A 25581-nucleotide genomic window follows, 5' to 3' on the forward strand; every position below is an offset into this window, starting at 1 on the left:
TTCATACAGTAAATCATTATTTTTAGATTTTATTAAGAGAATCTAATCTCTAATTATGGGAGCCATGATTGAGGGGCCCATCACACATGTTTGGTGGAGCCGATTTTTCTTTTAACCACCCCAAAATGTTATCATTTATCACGGCCATTTGGTGGGAATGAGATGTCTGTTTTATTCACATTTATTTTAAAAATAAAAAATCAAATTATTGTGTATCCTTATCAATTGTAACACTGACATACTTTAATTTGTAACGTTACGCATGATAACTGTTGCAAGCCGACACGCTGCTTTATCCGTACCGTTTTTTGTTCCCGTGCAACAGGATTTGAAACCCCGATGCGCTGTCATTCTCGTCGAGCGGAACGATAATACGACATCATATCTCGCAGACGAACGTTGCAAACGACGTCATAATGAGGGCGACATAGCGCTCCGTTACGTTACGTCGGGACGCCGCTACGACGCTGCGTTCCGAAATCAGGAAATTTCCCGATTTTGCCCTTGATGAATTTGTTATTGCACCGACACGTTCTTACCCACCGCTCGGCCGGTCTTTTATTTCTGTTACTGTTTGTAACAACTTTATAACCACCTCTTTAAATGCTTTATAATTTTATCCTTTAATTAAATCGCAATCAATCTACTACCGAGAGTTGGTACGGCAGTTTAAAATACGATTAAATCAAACAAAATGTAAAATATACTAAATCCGAGGGCCAAAGTAAAATTTTACAAAGTGACTTGTCGTCGGGCGATGCCGTGAAGTCGACGGGCCGCGTTCTGCAGAGGAATCAGAACTGGAGGTCTGTTTAAACGCCAGCGCGATAAAGTTGGAATTTTCAAATGGAAGAAGAAAGGAAAAAAAAAGAAAGACGGAGGGAGAAGGAAACATCCATGGCAGAAAAGGCAGTGGCAGGTGCAGTGGCGCCCTCCGTCTTCAACCATCCGAAACTCGAGCCGCGTTAGGAGAAAAAGTAAAAAAAATACATCTTTGTTTTTGAAAGTGTCATGCGAGAGTAAAAGCAGAGAAGGTGGTGGACCATTGATTGCATCAGCGTCGCCATCTCCAGCTGTAATCGCTCTTTCATCCATCTTCGGCGGGCAAGTTAAACCCCATCCTAGGCTGCCGGTGTTCGGTAAGGTTCGAGTAGATAAGGATTACCCAATTCATTCTCCTGCTCTTCTTCCTTTGTTTTCTTTCTTCTTTGATTCGCCTCGGTGGAATATGTTTGGTCGCGTTGGTAGAGACAGAGCGCGGCAGGTCGCCATGAGCTATAATTGATGGGAGATAAGGTAGTACGGCATCAGGATTCAGCTTTTGGATCTTAGGGAAGGAGCATTGCGTTGTCAAGCTGCGGATTTGAAGTTGGATTTGTGAAGGGAAGCAAATAAGGGAGACGAGTTTGCAAGAAAGGCAGGAGCTTTATCGAGTGTTATCGAGCTGCGGATTTGAAGTTGGATTTGTGAAGCGAAGCAAAAAAGGGAGACGAGTTTGCAAGAAAGGCAGGAGTTTTATCGAGTGCGGGAGTAATGTCGCCTTCGTTCGATTGGTGGGGGAAGGAGGTTCACCGTGGGACGTCTGTGGTGGTGAAGATGGAGAACCCTAATTGGTCCATCTCGGAGATCTCTTCCCCTAACGACGATGACGACGAGTGCGGCGGCGATGGGGAGTTATTACGAAATGGGGCGAGGAAAGGCAGCAGGGGGAAGAACGCAAAGCAAATCACGTGGGTGCTCCTCCTCAAGGCCCATCGGGCCGCCGGGTGCCTTTCCAGCCTCGCGTCCGCCACAATCGGCCTCGCATCCGCAGTGCGCCGCCGCGTGGCCGCCGGCCGGACTGACTACGACGCCGCTGGATCCCATCCGAACGAGAGTCCCGCGCTGCGCACCCGTTTCTACTTCTGCATCAAAGTCTTTCTCTGGCTTTCGGTGCTACTTTTGGGGTTCGAGGTCGCCGCTCACCTGCATGGCTGGCATTTGGGGGCGGCCGAGCTGCAGCGCTTGCTGGTTGTTCCGTCGTCCTTCGGCGTTCGGGAGCTCTTCGCGTCGCTGTACGCGGAATGGCTGGGTCTCCGGATGGTGTACATCGCGCCGCTGCTCCAGTTCCTCGCCAACACCTGCGTCGTACTCTTCCTCATTCAAAGCGCCGACCGCCTCATTCTCTGCCTCGCTTGCTTCTGGATCCGCTTCAACAAGTTGAAGCCGAGGCCCAAGCATGCCGTCGACAAGGACCTCGAATCCGGCGATTATTTTCCTATGGTACTGATCCAGATTCCCATGTGCAACGAGAGGGAGGTAAGATTTTTCATAGCTTGATACTCCGAACTCAGATTTAGAAATCCTATACTAAACCACTTTTGCATTTCGCAGGTGTATCAGCAATCCATCGCTGCAGTGTGTAACTTGGATTGGCCTAGATCCAACGTTCTGGTTCAGGTGTTGGATGACTCTGATGACCCATTAACACAAGCTTTGATCAAGGAAGAGGTGGATAAGTGGCAGAAAAATGGTGCCAACATCATGTACCGGCACCGGGAGATCCGAGAGGGGTACAAGGCTGGAAATCTCAAGTCAGCCATGAATTGTAGCTATGTGAAGGACTACGAGTTTGTAACCATTTTCGATGCCGACTTCCAGCCATCGCCAGATTTCTTGAAGCAAACTATACCATATTTCAAGGTTTTCTTTTGTAGCATTGATTAGAAAACAATGCTCAGTTATTGACTATGAACCATGGATTTTAATGTGAATTTTATCTGGTGGGATTTGCAGGACAATGAGGAGCTTGGATTAGTACAGGCTAGATGGGCTTTTGTGAATAAAGATGAGAACTTGTTGACTCGGCTACAAAACATAAACTTGTGCTTCCATTTTGAGGTGGAGCAGCAGGTGAATGGAATGTTCCTCAACTTCTTTGGGTTCAATGGGACGGCTGGAGTTTGGAGAATCAAGGCATTAGAAGATGCAGGCGGGTGGCTTGAGAGAACAACTGTGGAGGATATGGACATTGCAGTGAGAGTTCACTTAAAGGGATGGAAGTTTATCTTCCTCAATGATGTAGAGGTAATGAAATGCCTTCGGATTGTTGAAATTTTCAGAAATAGAATAATCTCAAATTGTATAAACAAATAGTAGAAACCTTACAGTCTATTATGATTTGCAGTGCCAATGTGAGTTGCCCGAATCGTACGAGGCTTATAGGAAGCAACAGCATCGGTGGCATTCTGGCCCAATGCAGTTATTTAGACTCTGCTTGCCAGATATTTTACGATCAAAGGTACGATTCTAGATTCAGAATTTTGGCAAACTTTTTACTGAACATGTTTGCTGTACATTCGAATCACAACAATTAGATGTAAGTAGAAGTAATAGCCAATCAAATTGTGCATTTAACTTGCTGATGCTTATATGGATAACTGAATTCTAATCTGTATGGCTGTATTTTTAAAGTTAAATATTTTAAAGTTGTTTGCTCAAGCACAATATTTTAGTAATCGCCGACTTCAAATTCAGTAAATTACTGAGGCTATGATGGAAAATTACTTTGCTTGGCTTTTACAGTTTTGGTCTGAAGATCTCCATCCATATACTAAAATGCATCTGTTTCAGGCCACCTCTTTGTTGAACTTGGCATTTGCCTAGATTTTGTTAAAACTTTCAGTCCTTGCCTTTCTTTTCTTATACTGGAAGTTAATTTTGAGAATCTTGCAAAAGAAAAAATTGATGATTATTTACTCTTCATTGCAGATTGGTTTTTGGAAGAAGGCAAACTTAATATTTCTCTTTTTCCTGCTCCGGAAACTGATACTGCCTTTCTACTCCTTCACCTTGTTCTGTGTCATCCTCCCAATGTCTATGTTTGTCCCTGAAGCTGAGCTCCCGGCATGGATAGTCTGCTACATTCCTGCGACCGTGTCCTTGCTCAACATCCTGCCTGCCCCAAGTTCCTTCCCCTTTATAGTCCCTTATCTCCTCTTCGAAAACACCATGTCAGTGACCAAGTTCAATGCCATGATATCCGGCCTATTCCAGCTTGGGAGTGCCTACGAGTGGGTCGTCACCAAGAAATCCGGGCGTTCTTCTGAAGGTGATCTGTATTCATTAGTCGAGAAGGAATCTGATAACCAAAGAGAAGCTTCCACATCAGACCTTGAAACTCTGCCGAATTCGGCTTCGATACTGAAAGAAGACTCTAAGCAAAAGCATAATAGGATCTACAGGAAGGAGTTAGCATTGGCATTTCTTCTCTTAACTGCTTCGGCGAGGAGTTTACTATCAGCCCATGGTATACATTTCTACTTCCTCCTGTTCCAGGGCGTCTCATTCCTCGTTGTGGGTCTTGACCTGATTGGTCAGCAGATCGAGTGAGATGATGAAGATTTCACACTGAATCGTCAAAGCGACTAATGGTCTCAAAGCATGATCTTATCAATATGGAAAATGATGAATTTGAAGCCGCTCGATCACAGCATCATTTACATCTTCTTCAGGGATGATTTAGTAATAGTTTCCTCTAGAGGTGTAGATAATCCAAATGTATTGCAGATGCTTCATTCTTTCAAATGTTATTCATTTTTAAGATCATCTCTTCTTTTGTTCAATTGTAGATGATTCAACTTCAACTTAAGTAGAGTTAGTTGTTGTGATTCACATCGTATATATCCTTTTTTTGTTCGGATTAAATCTCCAAGTTAAAACAACTTGTATCTGTTCTCAATGAAAAAGAGCCCATGAACTCAGCATTAAGAAAAATAAATAAAATGCAGATAGCCATTTAGTTCTTGATTGACGCGTTTGGTAAAATTGTCAAATAAATGTTTGGCAAACTTTCCATCCCTTCAATGGAAACAAATGTTTTGACTTTTCCTCTTCCCTGACTATCTCAGTTTCTATATTGCAAGTTTTGACTTCTCCAAATTGACACATTTTCATTTAAAACATTTGTTGTCTACCAGAATTTTCAAATGTTTGGCGAACCGATAATGATAAATCAAGCGGTATTTTTCTAGTATTAATGTCCATTCCTATCCTAACAGATTCCACCATGGCTGCTCTGCTTCTCCATATGCTTCCAAAAGCTGCATGGAGTTTATTGCCGCCCACATGGAATAAACTCTATCGCAATCCCTAAAATAAAAAACATTTAGTCACACGACTTTGTTAACCAACTGGCCACGTCTTTAGTTTAGTAGTAAGAAGAAGGAATTAAGAAGCTACGTATCCAAATGTCAATTTCACAGACCTCACATTTTGAATGATAACAATCCCAACCTGTCATTTCGTCCATAATTTTCTCATGATCTGGTCATTCATTATATTATATATTTCCGTGAAGAAATCCCAGGCAATTATATTCATCGCATGTGTATAGTATAAATATATCAGTCTGCCCTCCTCTCTGCTTTTGTTCTACAAGAGCTAGCCAAACAATCAGGCTGCTGCCAGGAACAACAGTCTCATGGGAAGCATACCCTTCTCGTGGGAGAACAAGCCAGGGGTCTCGTCGACGACAGAGGAGATGATCGGTGCTTCACCGGAGCAGTCCTTCACGCTGCCGGCGACTAGGAGGGTTGCCGGACATGGCCTGAATAATTTTATTCCCTTGCCACCATGCAGGTTAATTCTAGAGACTAGTGTGAGCAGATCCAATAAGATCATTAATGGTACTGGATCGAAGAAGGAAAGTAAGGAATGGGAAGACCCCTTCCTTGCTGCTTACCTCAAGTGCACCGCTGCCGAGGCGAGTGTTTGGACGCAAGGCAGGAGGAGGAGGAAGAAGAGAGACACTTTGCTCGAGGTGTTGTCTTGCAAGGCGACCACTGGGACAAGGGAGAATGCTTTGGTGAAGCTATCAGAGCTTCATCAGGTTGGAAGCAAAAGGGTGTGAAATTCATAATTACGTTTGCAATTGTCCTTGTAGTAATTTAATTAGCTTTTCTTATCCAACTATTAATTATAAAATTCCAGTTAGTATGTGTTTGGATTTAAGTCCTCGTCGTGTTCGATGCATTTAAAAAAACTTAAAATAATTCATTTGCCTCGTGAACTGGAAGAGTAGATATACTTATTTTTCATCGATCTCAAAATTATAGTTAAAAATAGGACCATCGCAATCATAATTCCTTGGGCATATAATTTGAGCTGGATAGAAATTTTTCTATAACTATTTTTTAATTTTTTTAATGAGATGACCCACTTAACCAGCAAGTTTTAATTGGGCTTATTGTCCTTCGACTGGGCCTTTTAGTTGGGTTTAGTCTCTGTCGATTGGGCCCTGTGAAATGGAGTATGGTCTATGGGCGTTGCATTAATTGGTCTTCCTGATCAATTGTAATTGATTTTTTATAAAATAAAAATAAATAAAAAGTTCATTGGAGGTGAAAGAATTTGAATTATAGATGAACATTAAATATAAAAATTTATCATCAATATCTAACATCATCAAAAATTAAAAATTTTATGTGGAAATCAATTTATTACAGAAAATTGTAAAGATGAAGAGTCTAATAAAAAAATATTAAACAATCTTGGTATGGACGGCGTTGAGGAGTCTCTTTTACGTTAGGAGATGGAAAACGTAACGTACAATCTTCTTGCTTTTCCAAACCCTAAACACATGAAGTTGATGATGATTAACAATCCTCCGTGATCCATCCAAATAATTCCAACCATCGGTCCATTCCATTCCATTCTCTGTCCCTGCCCTTCAGCAATCTCTCGTCAGTGGGAACTGTATTCATCTGCTATTTTCCTGCCTTTCGACGGCGCCATTATTGTCTTTTTCACTGTCTTCTACCTCCAACTAACGTATAGTCAAGCCACAAAGCCAATCACGCCTGCGACTGACGCAATCTTCTTTGTTTCTTCCTTCTCTTCCGTTAACTTATCCGCCTTCGCATGACTCTCGTCCTGTTATTTGATTCTAGCAATTGTTTATCTCCCCGTCTTTTCTTGTTGATGACTTGCGGTTTCTGTTGTTGGCGGTGTACAGTTTTTCTAAGCCGTGCTCTCCGATCCATGTCCCTTGTTCTTGCCGCCTTTGCATCGGTCTCTTCGATTGTTAAGGCCCATTAATGCGATCACGAGTTGCGTTTTTGATAGAAGATTTGGAGTTATGCATTCCAAGAATTCGCCGCAGAGGGCTCCATCGAAGCTCTTCACATTGAATCTTCTCATCAAGTCCTTCATCCTCTTGATTGTATTAGGAACCGGTTTCTATGTTCTCATTATGTACAAGCCGCAGTACATCGACCTTCACTCCATGGCGATGCGAACTATCTCTATGACGTGGTCCTCCAATTGCGCAGATGAGAGAACGAGTCTCCAGCGGTGGATTGCGCCTCCGTCCAATTTGACGCATAGCATGACGGACGAGGAGCTCTTTTGGAGAGCTTCCTTCGTTCCGCAGGTGAACAAATACCCTTATAACAGGATATCGAAGGTGGCGTTTATGTTCCTCACCAAAGGACCTATGCCTCTCGCTCCGCTGTGGGAGAAGTTCTTTAAAGGCAACGAAGGGAAGTATTCCATTTACGTCCATGCGTTGCCGGATTACCAGCCGGATTTCCCTCGGTGGTCGGTGTTCTACCGCCGGCAGATTCCCAGTCAGGTGGCCGAGTGGGGGAAGATGAGCATGTGCGACGCCGAGCGGCGACTCCTCGCGAACGCTCTGCTCGACGTGGACAACGAGCGATTCGTGCTTCTGTCGGAATCCTGCATTCCTCTGCACAATTTCAGCACCGTTTACGGTTACTTGGTCCATTCAAAGCACAGCTTTGTCGGGGCATTTGACGACCCTGGTCCTCATGGACGAGGAAGATACAATCACAACATGGCGCCAGAAGTAAACGTCTCCCAATGGAGAAAAGGCGCTCAATGGTTCGAGATGGATCGAAACCTTGCGGTCTTCCTCATTCACGACACCAAATACTACCCAAAGTTTAAGGATTTCTGCAGGCCTCCCTGTTACGTAGACGAACACTACTTCCCGACCATGCTCGCGATCGAGCTGCCTCATCTTTTGTCCAACAGGAGTTTGACCTCGGTGGATTGGTCGAGGGGAGGAGCTCACCCTGCTACATTTGGAGGGCGAGATGTGACCGAAGGGTTTCTAAAGAGGCTCGTGGGGCGGCATAGTTGCATGTACAATGACCAGCCGGCGGCTGTTTGCTTCCTTTTCGCTCGGAAGTTTTCTCCCAGTGCATTGGAGCCCTTGTTGCAGTTCGCGCCAATTTTGCTTGGCTATGGCAGTTAGCAACAATTGTTTGAATGATTTGTGGCAAAGAGAGATTATTATGAGGCACCTGTTTTCATGTTAATGACAACTTATTTCCCGTTTGAGAAATTATCCCTGATTAACCTGTTTTTCTTTCAGTGTAAAGAGTTCTACCTCTTAATATTATACATCCATTGATTGATTATACTGGTTCATGTTATGATCAAGACAAAAAGAAAGAAAGAGCTTTTTGCAATGTACATATTCAATCTCTGCTGCTGCGTCTTTGATTTGACGGCTAGCTTCAACCTTACAATTCTTAATTCTTCTGTGATTCTGTTCACCAGTTGATCAGATGGTCAAAAATTGGAAAATTCGCCGTCGTTTTCTCAATGTCCTTGGCATCCTGGCAATTCTTCCCTTATTTTCTTTCAATTATTTTCTTTCCCTTTCAATAATGCGACAGAGTCACTTGTTTTTCTTCTTTTTTTCTTTGTTTATTTTTCATGTGTACGCAGGCGTGCGTGAGGTATTTCTTTGAGTTTTTGTTCACTAGATGATCGGCTGGAAATGCAAGACCCATCTACATTTGAAAGAAAAAAAAGAAGAAGATATAATCAGACAAAGAAGAGGAAAAAGGTGAAAACAGACACAATTGGAAATTTGGAGATAATAATTGAATGGAGAGAAGAAAAATATAATTGAAAGAATGTAATCTTTGATGCCACTGATATAAAAATGGAACTAAAATATTTATAACATGTTCTACTTAATTACTTTCTAAAATACCTCCCTGATACGCCTGAATTACAGTGTTGGCATGCTCTTTAATTTCGCGAATACCTATGTTTTTCTTTCTAAATTTTGTATTTGATGATTCTAAGTCATAAATTTGTACTAGATAAAACACAGTTACACTCCTAGTCTCTCAGTATTGTTCCCAAACATGCTAAAAGTGTTTATGTCTATGATGTTTTTATCAAGCATTTTAGATAAAAAGGATTTTGGAAGCACTATTATATGTATAAATTATGTATATAAATGATTTGCGGAGTGCTCTGAAATGGAAGATAAACATAAAAGGACTTTGCTAAAGCATACTCATATAATTAATGTTCCATTACGTTTTACGTTGAGTAGATTTACATCGATGAACTGCCCTTTCTTTGATTCAGAAGGAATCAGGACAGATCGAGAGACAGAGACAGAACAACTTGCGAAATGGCTATGAATTCGTAATCCTTGAGCTGCAATTGTTTAATTGCATTTATTGCAAAACTTTTGTCTTTTGAACGTAAAATGAAAAAGGAGTTTCTTTTTCAGTAGCTGTACAGAGGAGCGAATTTATGGTTATAGAAGCCGAATTTAGTTTTCCTGATTCCTGATTTCCGAAGGTTTACTATGGTGAAGGTGATGAGTACCGGAATGGTGATGCTGGTCGCTCCCGGTGTCGTCTTCCAAAATCTCGCCTTTCTTCCTCCTGACTTCCGTCTTGACGTAGAAGTCGACGAAGAGGAAGAGCAGCGCGGCGTTGAGGACGGAGTTGAAAACCCAGGCGCCGATGCCGTTACATCCGCCCTTGGCGAAGTGGAGGAGGAGGAAGCCCAGGTGGCAGACGAGGTTGGAACCGGTGAGCGCCACTTGGCAGGCGAGCACCAGAATGGCCCCGCTACGGGAGGCCGCCGGGAGACCGACGCCGACCCAGAAACGGTAGCCGAAGACGATGGTCTGGGCGAGCGTGGTGGAGAGGATGGCGACGACCTGGAAGGACTGGGAGAATTCGAGCCAGAGGAAGGACATGCAGACGAAGGCGGAATGGCGGAATACGGCAGCGAGGGCGCAGCGGCGGCGGCGGAGGATGTTGATGAACGTGCGGAGGAGGTGGAGGAAGCGGGAGAGGTAGAAGGCGTAGGACCAGAAGAAGACGCGGCCGGAGGGGCGGGTGCCAAGGGGAAAGCAGAGGAGCCACTGCAGCGGGGTGGTGTGGGCGCGGCCGCGCCAGTACCAGCGGGTGTCGCGGATCTCGGCGGCGGCGGAGAGTAGGAGGCCGAGAAAGATGGCGGCGGAGGCGAGGGCCATGGCGAGGGAGTGGAGTGCAGGGAGGGGGCCGAGGGGAAGCGGCTTGAGGCGGAGGAGACGGAGCAGGAGGTGGAGGGCGACGGCGAAGAGGGCGTAGGAAGCTAGGAAGGAGACAAGGAAGGGCCAGGTGGATCCCCAAGACTGAGCGTGGCTCCACCGGAAGCCGATGATGGCCGGCTGCTCCGCCATCCAATACGCGATTCCTCCGCCGCCGCCGCCGCCGCTGCTGCTATTCTCCATCCAAGCTGACCACCCCAATTGGATTGATTTTCCTTTACTTTTCCATTCCTTTCCCCTCCTTTCCTTAAGCAATTCTCGATTGTCGTTGTTGTGGAATACCACGTGCCAGCGGCGACTGCTGAGATCGAACGAATGAGAAATCCTTCAGCCTCGTCTCCTCGGCGCGTGCTGGTCGGCAATTTAATGATCTGATTGACGATGACTGATGGTTTGCTGTGGAGGAGACGAGAAAACATTATCAAAATGTGTTTCTAGTAAAAATTTAATTACTTTTACTAACCATCCCAAGGACTGCCTAATAGACACTCGTAAATCGCAAGAACAGCAATGCCTTTTCACACCAAACACACACACAACCTGTGCAGTGAGGTATGCCTGCCATTGCAGATATTGCAGATGAGCTCGAGTTCCTGGTAAAGGTCAGAGTACTTTGGTCGTTCCCCATCAAAATCAAACAAAAAGGAAAAAAACTTGTACAGGAATACTTAAAATATGCTTGTATTATAATAACAATTAATGTGATGCGCGAGCTGCTTTCGATTTTGATCTCATCTTTAAAAGATAAAACCAAACAGCTTGATTGGGCGTCACGTCGTCTTCAGATTGAGTTTTAGGGGAAAAGAAAGATATCATGTTTTGGAGTTGAGTAAAAACCATTCTGTTGCTATTTGATTGTATTGTATAGGATAGGAAGAAATATCCAAGTTAATTAGCACTTGGCATTCAATAATAATGATGATTAGGTAAGTGATTACGCCTCTGTGCCTGTCAATTAAATTAAGTTTGCAGATTAAAATTAGACTGAGAAAATAGAACAATAGTACGTAACCAAAACAAGAGACATTAAATGTCAATTGATTTTGTTATCTCGGTGAGGATTCTCGATCGAACTTTGACAAGATGTTGTCCATTTATTGCTCTATACGTCGAGATTTACTTGCCAAAAAGAATGAGGCTTTGAAATAACAAATGAGCAACATTAAATGAGTCAAATGGATTGGGCTATGGAAAATGAGTTGGGTCTGATTCATAGTGTGGATCCATATTAGAAGTTTGGATTATTTTGTTACCATGCACTACATTTGTTTTCAATTTTAATTATAAAATATATTTAAATTTAATTATAGTTTTGCATGTATATTTACAAATCTGAATTGTATAAACCATGTATTTAACATATTCCATTTTTGGCGTCTACTTTTGTAAACCTGAATTAGATTGCATACTTATTACAGCACCTGACGAAAAAGACAATGGTGGTGAACTGCTGTTGGTGGTGGATCCATTCGACGCTAGTGATCGCGATATACCAACTCAATCATCGCCATGATCCACGGAAGAATCTAACACAGAGTCGGTGTTCCTCACTTCTCGCCTTTCCTCTTCCCAGGGTTTGGTATCTCTCTTCTCGTTTTCAGTTCTTGGTCTCTCGTGAGTTGTTCCTCGTAATACGAGTATTCCTCTCGTAGTTTTTTCTTCTTGTCGGATCGTTTGCTTAGTGTCTTGTGTTGATCTGTCGCTTCTCTGACAGCGGTTTTTGTCATTGTTTTTTCTGAACACTTAGCTGAGTTAGGGTTCCAAAATAGCTTCCTTTCTTATCGTATTGGTCTTTGGATTTTGCAAGTTTGGTTTTTGGCGAGTAATTTTGATAAGTATTAGCAACGCCGTACTACCAAGATGAGAGTTTGATCAGAACGCTAATAAATGGCCTGGAATGGTGGTAGGATTTCACTTTTATGGTGGATATGGACGGTAGATCCGGGGAGTCATCGAGTGCAGATCCTCAAAATTCATCCGGCGGTAGCAGATTTGAATGCAACATCTGTTTTGATCTGGCAAAGGAGCCGGTAGTCACTCTCTGCGGACACCTTTTTTGCTGGTCTTGTCTCTATGAATGGCTCCATGGCCACTCCCGCTCTTCCGAATGCCCCGTGTGCAAGGCCACCATCGAGGAGGAGGAGATTGTCCCTCTTTATAGTGGCGGAAGTAACTCCGTTGAGCCGCAGCAGTCCAGGTCAAGTTCTGGAATGGACATTCCAGACCGACCAGCTGGCCGGAGGACAGCCACCCCAGCACAAGGCCGGCAACCTGACCCAAACCATATTCATCATTACAACCTCAATCATAATCATCACCCATGGTTCATGAACTCAAATCAGTTGATTGGCATGGGGCTCATGAACTTCACTCCTACATATGCAATAACAAATCAGTTGCCTCTGCCTCCACATCATTTGGCAGGCACTGGAGCTGGCAACTTCATGTTTCTGAATGCAGCTTCCAATGATGTTGCTGCTGCTTTGCGCCGTGGGCATAACAATGTACTTCACAGCCTGCACTCACAGGCTCAAGGGTTCCAACATGGTCATGTGCCTCATGGATGGCATCCCCAGGGGTTCCATCATGGCTATGGTCATCACCCTCATGGTGTTCCTCGAGCAAACAATGGCCAAACTGAGATCTGGATGGTACTTTTGTTTGTACTTGTTGTTCTGGTATTCTCTGGTATAGTATCAAAAATGCCTCTGTAAATACTAGATTCTTTTGCTAATGCCCACATCACCACTAGCGTGCTTAGGCATTAGATAATTGAGATTAGACTAAGATTTTTTTTTATAGCTTGAGTGTTACCTTTTCATTGTTTGTTATCACTATGTTACCCTTTTCTTCCTTGAGACTCACTTGAAGCGATGATTACGTGTTCTTGATTTTTTCTACAATGCCACACTGTTTAAATGAGAATGCTGCTTTCATTGATAGGAAGGCTTATTGTATCCTAAATTCTGTTGCTATTTGATATTCTTGATGAACAAGGAGGCAAAGGACACTCTTGTATGCGATACGGGAATAAAATCCTTAATCACTAATTGATATACATCTATATTTATCAATTCTAAATGTGTTATATGTGATGGAAAATCCATATAAATTCATGGTCTGTATTGGCATGATAATACTTGCACTATTGTGTAAGGAATGCAAATGATTATACATTTATACTATGTGGGTGCCTATTCTCCTTCAGATTACGAGATAAGCATATGCTGGTAGATTGTTCATTATGATGTTGGTGCCTACGATTGTGAGATAAGTATATGATCGTAAATTGTTGAAATTATTGTATGATGTTGGTGGCTATCTCAAGCAGGTTATTAGCTTATTCTCTAGAGATATACTTTGTTAGGCTAAAGTGGCTTTTGAAGTTTCAGTTTCTATACTTATTTCTGTTTTTTCTTATGAGCATCTTTGTGCATTAAGTGATTTTATATGAGCGTATATCTGTGCATTCAATGAATTTTCTCCCACCTCTGATTCTTCATCATTTTATCAACTTCCTCATTTGGTAATCATAATACACATGGTTGTCAAACTAAACTAGATGCTGTTGGAACGAGTTAAAATGGTGGGGCTTAAGATAGACCCCCTCGCCTAGAATTACTTTACAAGTGGTAAAATGGAACTTGATTTAATGTCATAAGTTGACTCAGCTCTAATTATATCTTCAAATTAATCAATGCCCATCCACTGCTATTGTAACATAGAGGAGGATGAGGATGCTTACAGTCAGGAAGATGTGGATATTGCATACATGGCATTTGCTGAAATATGTTGTTATTCATTGTTATCATTGAACTTGTATGCTAATATAGCAATTTGGAATTTGATGTTTGATGATGGAAACATTCTAACATATATTCTAGTATGTGCATTCTTTTGCTTATTTGCTAATTCTAAATGTTTGAACTTGTGCTTTTGTTTGATTTTTTATGATACAGTGAGAATTTTGGTTGCATCATGCAATGATATTTTTTAGTTAGCTAGCTGATTGTTTTAGTTTCCTACTATTAACATTACGGTCACTATTTGTAAGAGTAATATTTAGCCTCTTATGATTCCATGACATAGTACATGATTTGAGTCTCAATTAGCTTTTTCATTTTTGTGTTTGTTGCTGGTCTTGTTCTTTGTTCAGTGCTTAATCCATTTTTCATGTGAATCCCCTGTTTATATAAGTTGTTTTTTATTGTCGGGCTACTAGTTGCTTATTCTGTGAGCTTGCCGTTGCCATTGCTTTGCTGCAGCTTCGTGAAACAGTAAAGTATCTAAGTCCTTGATATTATTTTCCTAAGATGACATTCTAAATACCTCACTGCACGATATGGCAGTGGTTTGATCATTGCATCCATTCACGTTATTTATTTTAAGTGTCTGTTGACTATGTTTCTACTCTTTTAGAACTAATTGATCTCATATAACTGTGATCGATTAACCCTTGGTTACTAAATACCTTAGTGGACTGTACAATCTCAATTAATTGGTGCAATCAGATACCTTTCAGTCAGTTGTTTATCTCAGATTGAGTACAGCTATAAGTTGCATTATTATATTGCTCTAATTACTTTTTACGAGGCATAATGCTTGTATTTTTTTGGTCAGGGTCAAACACCACTGTTCGAATCTCAAGCTTAGTAGGCATTTCCCCTTCGATTACTCCCTTTGGAACAGGCATGAGCGCAAGCCAGTGACATGGTCTGGTGGGCCTCTTGTTTGGTGGACGGTCGCCACTCGCCACTGCCCCTGTTTTTCTCATCGCTGACAGCATTAAAGACTGCGGATGAGGACAACTTTAAATGCTTAGAGATGTATCTCACACGCAGTTTTTTTTCCATCTCCTTGTTCTGTCTCATTCCAGTTTCCAGTTTAAGTTTGAACTTAATAGCCAGCAATTCAAACAATGGGTCCATCAACGATTGCACTCTCGAATAACTTCATGCTTCAGTAATAACTTCCAGCCTTTTGGATTTATCATCAGAAGGAATTCTCACGCTGTGTTCTTTTTTACTGTCGTCTAGAAGCCACATTTATTTGTTTAATTTTGTCATTGGCACATGAACCAACTAGTGGATACACGCAAAGAGGTGGCAAGCTTGTCCTGATGCCACATTTGTCTTCCTTGCCCCAGTTGCTTCGTCGAGATATGCCATCTTTCTTCTTCTTTTTGCATGCACCAATGCATTGTTTAGAGTATTCAAAGTCAAACTAAACGACCGGCTACGTTGACAGAATGCCACTAGATTATTCCTGGAGTCCATGCCGGTCATAGAGTTGTGGAAACTAGTCTGTTAGATTATTCACACACTCGTAGCTAGTGTTCTACAAAGTTAGACTTGGCGATTAAATAGAGACGAAACTTCCTGGAAAGCATGGAAAATCACTGGTCTTTTGAAGCTGAATTGGACATTAAATACGAATATCAAATATTTTTAATATTATTTTAAAAAGCAACAATCTGAACTCACTCAGCCAAGTCCGGATTGGAATTCCGCGTAACGTACGCGCTGTTCGTACGTTGTACTAGTTCAGCAACCTTTTGACCTGCTGAACCGCGCTAACTATGAGAGGTTCGGCTGCACAATCCTGAACAGCAATTGATGCCGCGACAACGTTAGAAACCAGCCACGTGTCCCCGATGGCTGCACAGCGGATCATTCCCGCCGTGGCCACGTGCTGCGTTCAAATTCAGGCATCCATTCCACGCAATCGCGGCGTCGGTGACCACGTGATCCATTCCCTTGCAATTGAAAATTAATTAACACGAATATATATAATTGTGAATATCATATTTCATTCATGTTGAAATTTTTTATTATATATATATATATATATAACTGTTGATTTTTAAATTCTTAGAGGAGAATAAAAAAAAGGGAGATAATACAAAGAAGTTATTTGTATCCAGAATACAATGAACCATTCCCAATGCAGTGGCCACTGCCCTACTCCACCGTCACCGTCGCTGTTTAGTTCATTCATCCCAAGGCATGGTCTGCGCTCTGCAACCTCGCCAGTTCCTCACCAATGGCTCTCTAGATCCGACCTTGTATTAATAGTCTCGCAAACAGCCATATGCCTGAGGGAATTAATTGATAGACATTGAGTAAGATTTTCCTCGACAGTAGCCGAATATGGTGCAGAGGTTTCTCCCAAGCCAAGCAACACACCCACACCTAACATTGATTTTAATTGTTTCTGACACAATCTACTTATCAGTTATAACAGGCATGCAGCCCCATCCCCAAAATGAAGGCAAGGAATTAGGTTGACTCGATACACATCATCCAACCACTGCCGATGTTCAAGTCTCTGATTTATTATATATAACACAGCAGATTTTCAATTAGTTTAGTTAATTGAAACCTGAACCAACAGTTTATTGCTCATTAAGTAAATGTTATAGTGGGGGATCAAATCTATAGCTGATGCTGACTGAGTAACCTCCAGGCAAGGCAACGATGGAAAATAACGACCGCTTTTACTTAATTAATTGTATATAAATTATTAGTTAGTGAAATTATATATTCAGAACAAATAATGATGGAACCATGAAATTGACCATTATTTTGGCTTAAATTATATATTAATTTTGCTCATCTTTCACATTGAGAATATGCATGCAAGCAGATCACGATCGTCCGTTTTATTGCAAATCCCACTAGCTAACCATTATAAATCCAGTTCACCGTAGTGTTGACTCCCCACGCCACGCATCGCATCACCGATGCCTCTTCCGTCGCTGCTCGCCGCGAGCCTTCTCCTCTTCCTAGCCACTACTCCCGCGCCGTCTTCCCACGCCGTAGGGGTCGATGAAGGCGACAACGTCAACAGCGGCGTGCCGCGGTTCCGCGAGGCCCCGCAATTCTACAACTCGCCGTCGTGCCCGCCGCCGCTGCCTGCAGGGCCTGGGGCGGCCTGCTCCCCCAACGCCCTGGTCCATGTGGCGATGACCCTTGACGTGGCGTACCTCCGCGGCTCGGTGGCGGCGGTGCTGTCGGTGCTGCAGCACACCGCGTGTCCTCAATCCATTTTCTTCTACTTCGTGACCGCCTCCGCCGCGGGTGGACTCAACGCCACCATCGCCGGTGCGTTCCCCTCTCTGGCGTTCCAGATCCACTCCTTCGCCAGCGAGGAGCCGCGGGTGGCTGGGCTTATCTCCACCTCCATCCGCGCGGCACTTGACCGCCCCCTCAACTACGCGCGCTCCTACCTGTCGCGCCTGCTCCCGGAGTGCGTCCGCCGCGTCGTCTACCTCGATTCGGACCTCGTCCTCGTCGATGACGTGGTATCTCTGGCGTCGACGCCTATCCCTGACGGAGTGGTGCTGGCCGCGCCAGAGTACTGCAACGCCAACTTCACCTCCTACTTCACGCCCACCTTCTGGGCGAACCCGGCTCTGTCGGTGGCGTTCGAGGGCCGGCGCGCCTGCTACTTCAACACGGGGGTGATGGTGATAGATCTGGGGCGGTGGCGCGACGGCGGTTACACGGAGCGTATCGAGGAGTGGATGGAGTTGCAGAAGCGGATGCGGATCTACGAGCTGGGGTCGCTTCCGCCCTTCCTGCTCGTCTTCGCGGGTCGGATCGCGGCGGTGGAGCACCGGTGGAACCAGCACGGGCTCGGCGGCGACAACTACAGAGGACTTTGCCGGGACCTCCACGCGGGGCCGGTGAGTCTTCTGCACTGGAGCGGGAAGGGGAAACCGTGGGCGCGCCTCGACGCAGGCCGGCCTTGCCCCTTGGACGCTCTCTGGGCTCCCTACGACCTCCTCCTCCGCAACACCATCGCCATTGACGAATCCTGAACTCAGCCATTCCTCACCCGACCCGATCATAAATTCTACTTATCTTTTTGTTTATTTACTTTTTCTTCTTCTTCCTTTTTTTTAATCTTTACCACAAAATCGAAAGTACAGATTTAACTTTTGCTTATCAAATGTATATTTAATATATACATATTGTTTAACTATATATGATAATATAAATATGAATGAATCTTTATGATACAAAACAGATGTGACTTCATTTAATTGTAAAAAAACATGTAACTTTAATACAAAATAAATAAAAAAAACTGTAATACGAGCTGGAGGTTCTATTAGTAATTGGCTTTTTTGTTTCTTTTCTGTAATTTGGCAAGCAAAAGCCATGGCTTTCATATATGGAAGCTATTAGCTGACGATTATTCATTAAGAACGCGGAAGACATGCAAATAATTACATTACTGCAAATTATAGAATCATTAACCTGAATATATATGAACTTGAGTTACGTGCTTGCCACATGCATGGTTATGTAAATGGTGATCAACAGTTAAAGATCAATGTCTGTGCTATTAGATTCATTGCTAGATTGTTATTCTTCACTAATGTGGTGGTTTAAAAAATAATTGCACATATGCTAATTAAGCAGTGCATGATGCCATGAAATTACATGTGCTCTAAGTTAGGGAACCTCATGCCCAGTTCTTTCTCATCAAAGCACATGCAGGAGCTTCGTGTTCGATCGATAGATCGGTAGTTGGCAATTAAGACACATTGACTTATTGGATATGTTTGTCATTTTCTAATGTTTGAGTGTCGGCGAGGTAGATAATGATCTCGCCCAGCATTCCAAGCAAAATTTACAGAAATCTATAAAATATTAATATTTCAGAATTTCAAATGGGTCCCCGATCGTCCCCAAGGAGTGTACGTAGATTGACCAATAAGTAAGCAAGGTGGATGGATCAGCATATATCACGTTGCCAAGTTGATTGTTTCAGTACTGGTCCATGGTGTTTAGGCTAAATTCCAAACAAAGCTTATTTAGGCATTGAGATTTCTTTAAAGAGAGTAGTTGTGAGTTGTGACAAGACCCATCGATCAATCTTATGTCATAATTATTTTATTTGTCTACAATTAAATCAAGTGGACTAGCTATGCAATAGAGTTTTTTTATGTGCCATTGTTCATCATTTAATCTGCATTCTGTTTAGAGTCTACTCCATATTGATGAAGTGGAATTACTTAGCTAGGAGTGATTGAAGCAAAGACTATTAAATCATGCATTTTGATTGTAATAAAGCAAAAGTGAAGCAACAGTTGCTACTTGAATGATTTCCTTCATGGTGGAAGCTCTAACTTGACATATAATTGAAGGAAAAGACTAAAGAGGCTAAAAGAAAAGCTCATCAATCAATGAGTTGGGTTTGCTCAGTGGGGAGGAAAAGAACTAAAAGGTGATTGAGCAGATTCTAAGTCAAACCACAATGATACTTAAGCTGAGAAAAGTGTAATTCTTTAATATTTTTCCTTTCTTGTTTGGGTTTGTGGTTTAAGTAGGTTGCAAAATGGATTATTCAGTTTACATATGAAATGTCGGAGGAGAAAGGAATGACATTGTTTGGAATCACACCTCCAAGTTCAACAGGAATGATTTGCTGCTTTTTTAATGGAGTTTTTTTTTCCAAAAAAAAAAAGAAAGAAAAAGCAGAAATCTCAAACGTGTTTTGATTTAAAGAGAAGAAAAGGACTCACGTTGCCATCATTTCCGCTTGCCTCCTCATCTTTTACAATGATGGTATGGATCCGAGTGATCTGATGCCGCAACGAAAGTAGAAGAGTAGTTTTACATCATTCTCCAAGACATTCACGAGTCCTGCATGAATATCGAGTCCTCTTTTGTTTTCCCCTTAATTTAAATTTAATCTATTATAATAATAATAAGAAGAAGAAGAAGAAGAATCACTTCAACGTGAGATGACTGGAGAATTATGAACATTGTGTGATTGCACACCCTGATGTTGGACATTCATTAATGAAATTGGACTGTATAAAACTCTTGGTATCTTTCAAACCCTTGCAAAAGAATTTACAAGGAAGGCCCATTTCAGCGTAAGTGTGCTCTAGAATAAATACATGGGCCAGTTAAGTGCATAGACATTAACAAACAACCCCACTGAAGGCCATCACCAGATGAAATTTGGAATTTTGTTTGACAGATATTTTAAAACAGGACGAACAATTAGAAAGCACCTTCCACAAAGTGAAGACAATCGACTTGGTAATCCAATCACTTCTCGGTGTTAACCTACAGAGCAAATGGTGGAACTGATGAACTTTTAAAGCCTAAAATTAAATTACAGGTCAAGTGCTGTCTGCAGATTGCAGAAGGCTTCCATGGTGTTCGACGTAAGGCCTTATGAAGGTCCTCCTCCACCACACCTCAAACGCCCTCTGCAGGTTGGGGCAGTTGTCGCCCGTCTTCAAGAAGATCCCCAGCCAAGATAGCAGAATGCTCTGCTGCTCCTCCAGCGGCAGCGTTAGGATCGTCCTGCCGATCCCTTCTTCCACCACCTTGCGATCGAAACTCCTGCTGCCGTGCTGCAGCCAGCCGTAATCGTCGATGAGAGGCTGCAGCCAGACATGCAGCAGCAGCTTGCGAGTGTCCTTGGAAGGAAGCATCTCTCCTTTGCCGATGCCGACGAAGAGCCTCGAGGTGATGCAGCTCACCAGGTGACGCGAAGTGATGGACACTCTCGAATGCAGCTCTGCTAGCTCATTCTGGCTCGCCCATAAGGAAGCGAACTCGTCGGAGGCGTGCCGGTCGACCAAGATCTCCACGAGCCAAAGTAGATTGTCCGCCGTCAGACTGATCTGCCGCATCACCGGCTCTCTGATTTCCACAGACTTGTCCATGAAACTGGGCTCCGAAGCATGCCTGAAGAGATCCAGCAACGAGTCTAAGCAGCGCCGGCATGAAGTGTACAAACTCTGAACGCTGATGTCGATGGATCCATGGGCCATGATGTTGTTCTCCTTGAGAAGCTTGAGGACCAACGATTTCATTTCGCGTCGGCCTCTGTCTTCGCTGCTCTCCAGGACCAGCTCCATTATTTGAGAGAGCGTGTCACTAGGTGGGCGAGAGAGATCAGAGGCCACTCGATTAAGTATCGGGCTGATGCCGTAGTTATCATCCTGTAGATGTCGGATCGAGGATACCACGTTCTCCTCTTCTTCTCCTACCCAAGGCATTGCTTCAAGGTAATCCAGACATGACTTGATGCATACATGGAAGCCGAGCTCTTCAGCAACCTGTAAATTAACCGTTTTTTAAAAGCAAATGCGACAGTTAATATGTCTTCGGAAGTTAAACCGACCTTTAAAATTCGGAGAACGCGTGGAACACTTTGCTTGATCAACCTGTGCTTCACGTCTTTAGCGTACATGAACCCCACAGTCTCAACATAAATCTCAACGTCCTCACACGCGTGAATTTCGATTTGGGGCACAGGAGATTGCCTGGAGAGCTTCTCCGCGAAGAAACTGCTGTACTCTGCAAGAATGTTCTTGTGAACGCTCATTCTCACTGAAGTGCCGCTCTCACCGTGCAGCATGACTTTGAGGTCACTGGTCTCCATCTGACCAAACCCAACAGATATCTTTCTTGGGACCTCGACAGTTTGCCTCTGTGGCCTCTCTTGGCCCTTCGATGAAACTGGTATGGCGATGCCGGAGTTGAGGCATCTCTGGTCTTCAGCAATGAGTCTGGATCTTAGAGAAGTGGAAGCGAGTCTTTTCTCCACCGGGGGGAGGGATGCCCTCTGTACGGACGAGGCCTTGGAGTGGGGTGGAGATACTGCGGATCTCTGCTTGTCTTGAAGATTTTGGTTCTTGACAGTTTTTTGGATGGCTGCAGGAGACGGGCAGCACCAGAATCCTTCCGGCGTAACTGCGATCGGTACACTTCTGATCCTTGCGTGCCCTTGTTCGAGCCTTCTTAGTGCGAACTCTGCCATTCTAGTAATGCCTGCCAAGAGCGAAATCAGTTTGCATGAGCTTTCAACTGTGAATTTGACAGCTAGAAAACATTATTTCAACACAATCAAACGAGATGTTGTGTTTTGTAAGCCTGCATCATAAGTAACAAAATCTATTACTTCTCAGGATTGAACATTAGCAAAATGATGCCATAAAGATGGGAAAAAATGAATTATCAACTCAAGGTTTAAACAGATAGAAACCTTTCAAACCCTGGACTCCAAGCTATCAACAGTGTTCATAGTGTTATTCATAGAAAAGTTGGTTCCTGTTTATTGGTCTAGGTTTCAATGCACTATGTCATAACAGAATCTGGATGCCAAGAAGAGCAAGATTCGAACTTTCTCCTCCACTTATCACACAAACAGAGATTCATAAATTTGGAGACCAAAGAAAAACAAAATGATTCTTCTTGGTGGCGAAACAAACATGCATAGAAAATTTTCCAAGAACATGACATAGCACAGCATCAGAAGAACAATAGTAATAAAATGGAATTTCAACATACCTCATCTATTCGCTTCTCTCAGCCCTCCTTCCCCCTACTTTTCTCCACTTATCTTCTTCCTCCGGCTGGGCTTGCAATGATGGTGAACCGAGGCGAATGCCAAGCATGGAGGTAACAGATGGATGGAGTTGCAGATGACGATAAAAGTATTCTCTCAAACAATTCCCATCAAAATTCAAGTGGTGGAAAAGATGATAGCTTTAACTTTTTATAAATGAGAGTGTCCCCCTTGTTGTTCCCAACCATCATATTTCTCTCAGACATAGAAAACTCCTTTATTATAGCATGCTAAAATAACTATTTTCTTAATCCTCCATTTATCCTTCTTCAATTTGAACTAATAGTGAAGGGCTCAAATTACCAAGTAGAGGAAGATGGAGTTAAAACAAGTATACAACATTGCTTGAAATGTAGTCGCTGCGCACAAATGTCTAACTCTCATGTTCCAACAACAACACAAAAACAAATGAATGAAATAAGGCCACAAACAAAAAAGAGACCCCATGGTTGTTATTGTCCAAAGTTATGGATTAAGTAATTAATCCTCTTTAGCTAGTGTGACATTCTTGGCTTTAGTAGGTTTTGAAATTATTAAAGATTAGAACTTAGTTAAGTTAGGCTAGTGGGATGGGTAGAGTGCACATGCTTATGTGGTATTAGAATTTAGAAATCAAGATGCTTTCCCTAAAATATTTCTCCTTTGAATTATTGGGAAGTTCTCAAAAACATTGTTAACCTTCATCACAAGGAATGATCTGTCTGACAAATTAAATAATCCTAAATTGCGTTGGTTTCTCACAAGCTAGTTTGGATGTTGTTCCTAACTTCGGATGTTGCTCCTAACTTCTACTCCTTTGTCTTTATTTAATATCGAATACATGTGTTTGTTAAAGCCATCAAGTCATTAGATGGCATTCAAAATTTGTAACTTCCAAGTCGGTGTTTTCATATTAATACTAAGTTCACAGATAATGGACAATTAAATGTGTGGAATCTGTACTTTGAATAGGGAGATTTTGTAAAGAGAAATAGCAGAAACTGTGCAGCTATCTCTGGACAGTTTGACCAAGAAAATGACGGCAAAACCAGGAGTAATTTGATGAGCAAAGTAGTGATTAATTTATGTCTGAGATTTTGACCTGCGAGCAGCAGTGATTAAACTCTGATGGAGCTTGTGGGCTCAGGTGGTGTGGTGCAACAAGAAGCAGTCATTCCAGTCTGGAATCTTCAATAAATGTCTGGTGTTTATCTGTATGTCCAACAGACTGACGTTACAGTAAAAGCTGAAGACAAGAACTCGGTAAAACCAGAGTGTTGGAGATTGGTACCACTGCACAAACGATACTTTCTCTTTCGACATTGTATTTTTTGCTTTACTTTGGGCTCTTTCTGTCATGCTTATAACAGTATGCTCTTGCAATGTACATGAATGAAAATATGAAAAAAATAAAAATGATGTTCTTTACTTTCCTCATTCATTCGGCTTACAACCCTCCCTTCTTGCTGAAGAATAAGGGAGGGATATAAGCCGGTTGAGTTTTGACTCGATTTTCTTTGGGTGGACGGGTGGATTTCAGCGATTTTTTTTGTAAATAAATGTTTTTAATTTTTTACCAAAGAAAATCAAAGTAAACGAACTGGTTAGATTACACAGTCGTAGTCTGAAAGTTTCACAAACCTCGAAGTTTATTGGAAAGAAAAGTTGTCTGCGATAGGAGCAAATGACTGCGTGAGCACATGAAATTTCACGGATCTGACGACAAACCTTCAGTCATTCAAAACTTTAGTTGGGGCAAGTGCCAAGCACGCACAGAGTTACTGCAGTAAGGCAAATTAATAAGATTTGATAGAACAAGGACAGTAGCAATCTGGTGGCCATGGAAGTCAAAGAAAGAGACGAAGACATAGCTAGGCGTGCATGAGCCGTCCACAATCCATGGACGAGCTACCGAAGTCGTGCACAAGGCTTTTTGTAGGAAGCGTACATATCCACTCCGGGACAAAGCGATGCCTGATTATGAATTATATTCTTGGGAGTTTGGATATCGTTGGAAGGATGTGAAGGGGGCCTAGTGATAGATAATTAAGATAACCTTAATTTCAGCCAGCCTGAAACATGAAGGTAAGTTTGAATCTAATTCTTTGTGGTGTATTTGGTCCATGAGAATAATTAATTTATTTCATATGAATTTTAGTATATTGTACTTGGACAAGATGATCAAGCGATGTGAGTGTATTTAGTTCTGCCTTGGGGCAAGATTGATTCGTTATTGCGGGATAGATATTGCTACGATGGACAAAAGGCAAATCTCGATAAAATCGAGAAAAATATTCTTCTCCCATAGTAGCCAACTGTAGCTTCTCAATTTATCTTCTCACAGATAATCGTGGGATCAACTGTGTGGGGCCGTTGGATGGCAGATTCCATCTTTTGCTAGAACAATGAGTATATTTAGTCCTACATAGGAGTTTGTCATGTGAAGTCTTGGGGTCAATTCCCAGTGACGAAATACTTATTGGGTTCCTGACCTCCTTATATAAGGGCATTACGTCAGGGTAAAGTCCTTTGTGATTTACCTCTTTATAAATGATTACGAAATCGACCGTGTGGGGTGCTCAGGGTCAGCGTATGACCTTTTGCCACACATGAGTGTTCTTGTCTGAGATTGCAGTCTGGTGAGTGAGCAAGATAAAACATCAAAGATAACAATGTTGAAGGTCCCAGAAGACGCCAAAGATACCTGTAATATTCAGATGAAAATTAAAATGGGCGCCGAGGGAGTTCGGTGTAGCCACTCAAACGCTTAAGTTAGTATAGAAGCTTTAAGAAAAATGAAAACAACAGAATAATGGAGAAAGAAGAAGAAGGAAAATAGAATCCCCTTCTTGTGTAATTTCTCA

The 25581-nt window shown here is 42.6% G+C and overlaps 6 protein-coding genes across 8 annotated transcripts; 4 read left to right on the forward strand and 2 right to left on the reverse strand.

Annotated features, from left to right (window-relative positions):
* The first annotated feature begins 935 nt into the window (after positions 1 to 935).
* On the forward strand, positions 936 to 4587 carry LOC141830392 (putative xyloglucan glycosyltransferase 9). Its single transcript, XM_074717827.1, has 5 exons — positions 936 to 2298; positions 2374 to 2682; positions 2776 to 3066; positions 3167 to 3280; positions 3751 to 4587. The coding sequence occupies exons 1-5, from the start codon at positions 1534 to 1536 to the stop codon at positions 4369 to 4371; spliced, it is 2100 nt and encodes a 699-aa protein (XP_074573928.1). The 5' UTR covers positions 936 to 1533; the 3' UTR covers positions 4372 to 4587.
* Positions 4588 to 6970: 2383 nt separating this feature from the next.
* Positions 6971 to 8357, forward strand: LOC141845974 (glycosyltransferase BC10-like). The gene has a single exon (XM_074733956.1). It carries the CDS (start codon positions 7118 to 7120, stop codon positions 8255 to 8257), a length of 1140 nt encoding a protein of 379 aa, XP_074590057.1. The 5' UTR covers positions 6971 to 7117; the 3' UTR covers positions 8258 to 8357.
* A 959-nt stretch (positions 8358 to 9316) lies between these two features.
* Positions 9317 to 10840, reverse strand: LOC141828576 (fatty acid elongase 3-like). Its single transcript, XM_074716033.1, is given in 3 exon segments — positions 9317 to 9678; positions 9680 to 10750; positions 10818 to 10840. Coding segments are annotated over 2 exon segments (999 nt in total). The 5' UTR covers positions 10538 to 10750; positions 10818 to 10840; the 3' UTR covers positions 9317 to 9537.
* A 945-nt stretch (positions 10841 to 11785) lies between these two features.
* Positions 11786 to 15346, forward strand: LOC141828587 (uncharacterized). 3 transcript variants are annotated; one of them, XM_074716049.1, is made up of 3 exons: positions 11786 to 11928; positions 12262 to 13005; positions 14975 to 15346. In XM_074716049.1, exons 1-3 carry the CDS (start codon positions 11791 to 11793, stop codon positions 15005 to 15007), a joined length of 915 nt encoding a protein of 304 aa, XP_074572150.1. In that variant the 5' UTR covers positions 11786 to 11790; the 3' UTR covers positions 15008 to 15346. The 3 variants fall into 3 exon arrangements, with proteins under 3 accessions (XP_074572150.1, XP_074572143.1, XP_074572157.1); XM_074716042.1 differs by lacking the exon at positions 14975 to 15346 and having other exon boundaries at positions 12262 to 13377; XM_074716056.1 differs by lacking the exon at positions 14975 to 15346 and having other exon boundaries at positions 11852 to 11933; positions 12262 to 13375.
* Positions 15347 to 17028: 1682 nt separating this feature from the next.
* Positions 17029 to 18342, forward strand: LOC141828566 (putative galacturonosyltransferase-like 1). Its single transcript, XM_074716022.1, has one exon. It carries the CDS (start codon positions 17097 to 17099, stop codon positions 18174 to 18176), a length of 1080 nt encoding a protein of 359 aa, XP_074572123.1. The 5' UTR covers positions 17029 to 17096; the 3' UTR covers positions 18177 to 18342.
* Positions 18343 to 20350: 2008 nt separating this feature from the next.
* LOC141846832 (BTB/POZ domain-containing protein At3g50780-like) lies at positions 20351 to 22746 on the reverse strand. The gene is made up of 3 exons (XM_074734891.1): positions 22681 to 22746; positions 21512 to 22161; positions 20351 to 21446 (listed from the first exon to the last, which is right to left on the reverse strand). Exons 2-3 carry the CDS (start codon positions 22148 to 22150, stop codon positions 20499 to 20501), a joined length of 1587 nt encoding a protein of 528 aa, XP_074590992.1. The 5' UTR covers positions 22151 to 22161; positions 22681 to 22746; the 3' UTR covers positions 20351 to 20498.
* Between the last annotated feature and the right edge of the window lie 2835 nt (positions 22747 to 25581).

This window comes from Curcuma longa, chromosome 1, assembly GCF_044706935.1.
Source record: "Curcuma longa cultivar G26 ecotype Majalengka, Jawa Barat chromosome 1, ITB_CL_G26_1.1, whole genome shotgun sequence".
NCBI lineage: Eukaryota > Viridiplantae > Streptophyta > Magnoliopsida > Zingiberales > Zingiberaceae > Curcuma > Curcuma longa.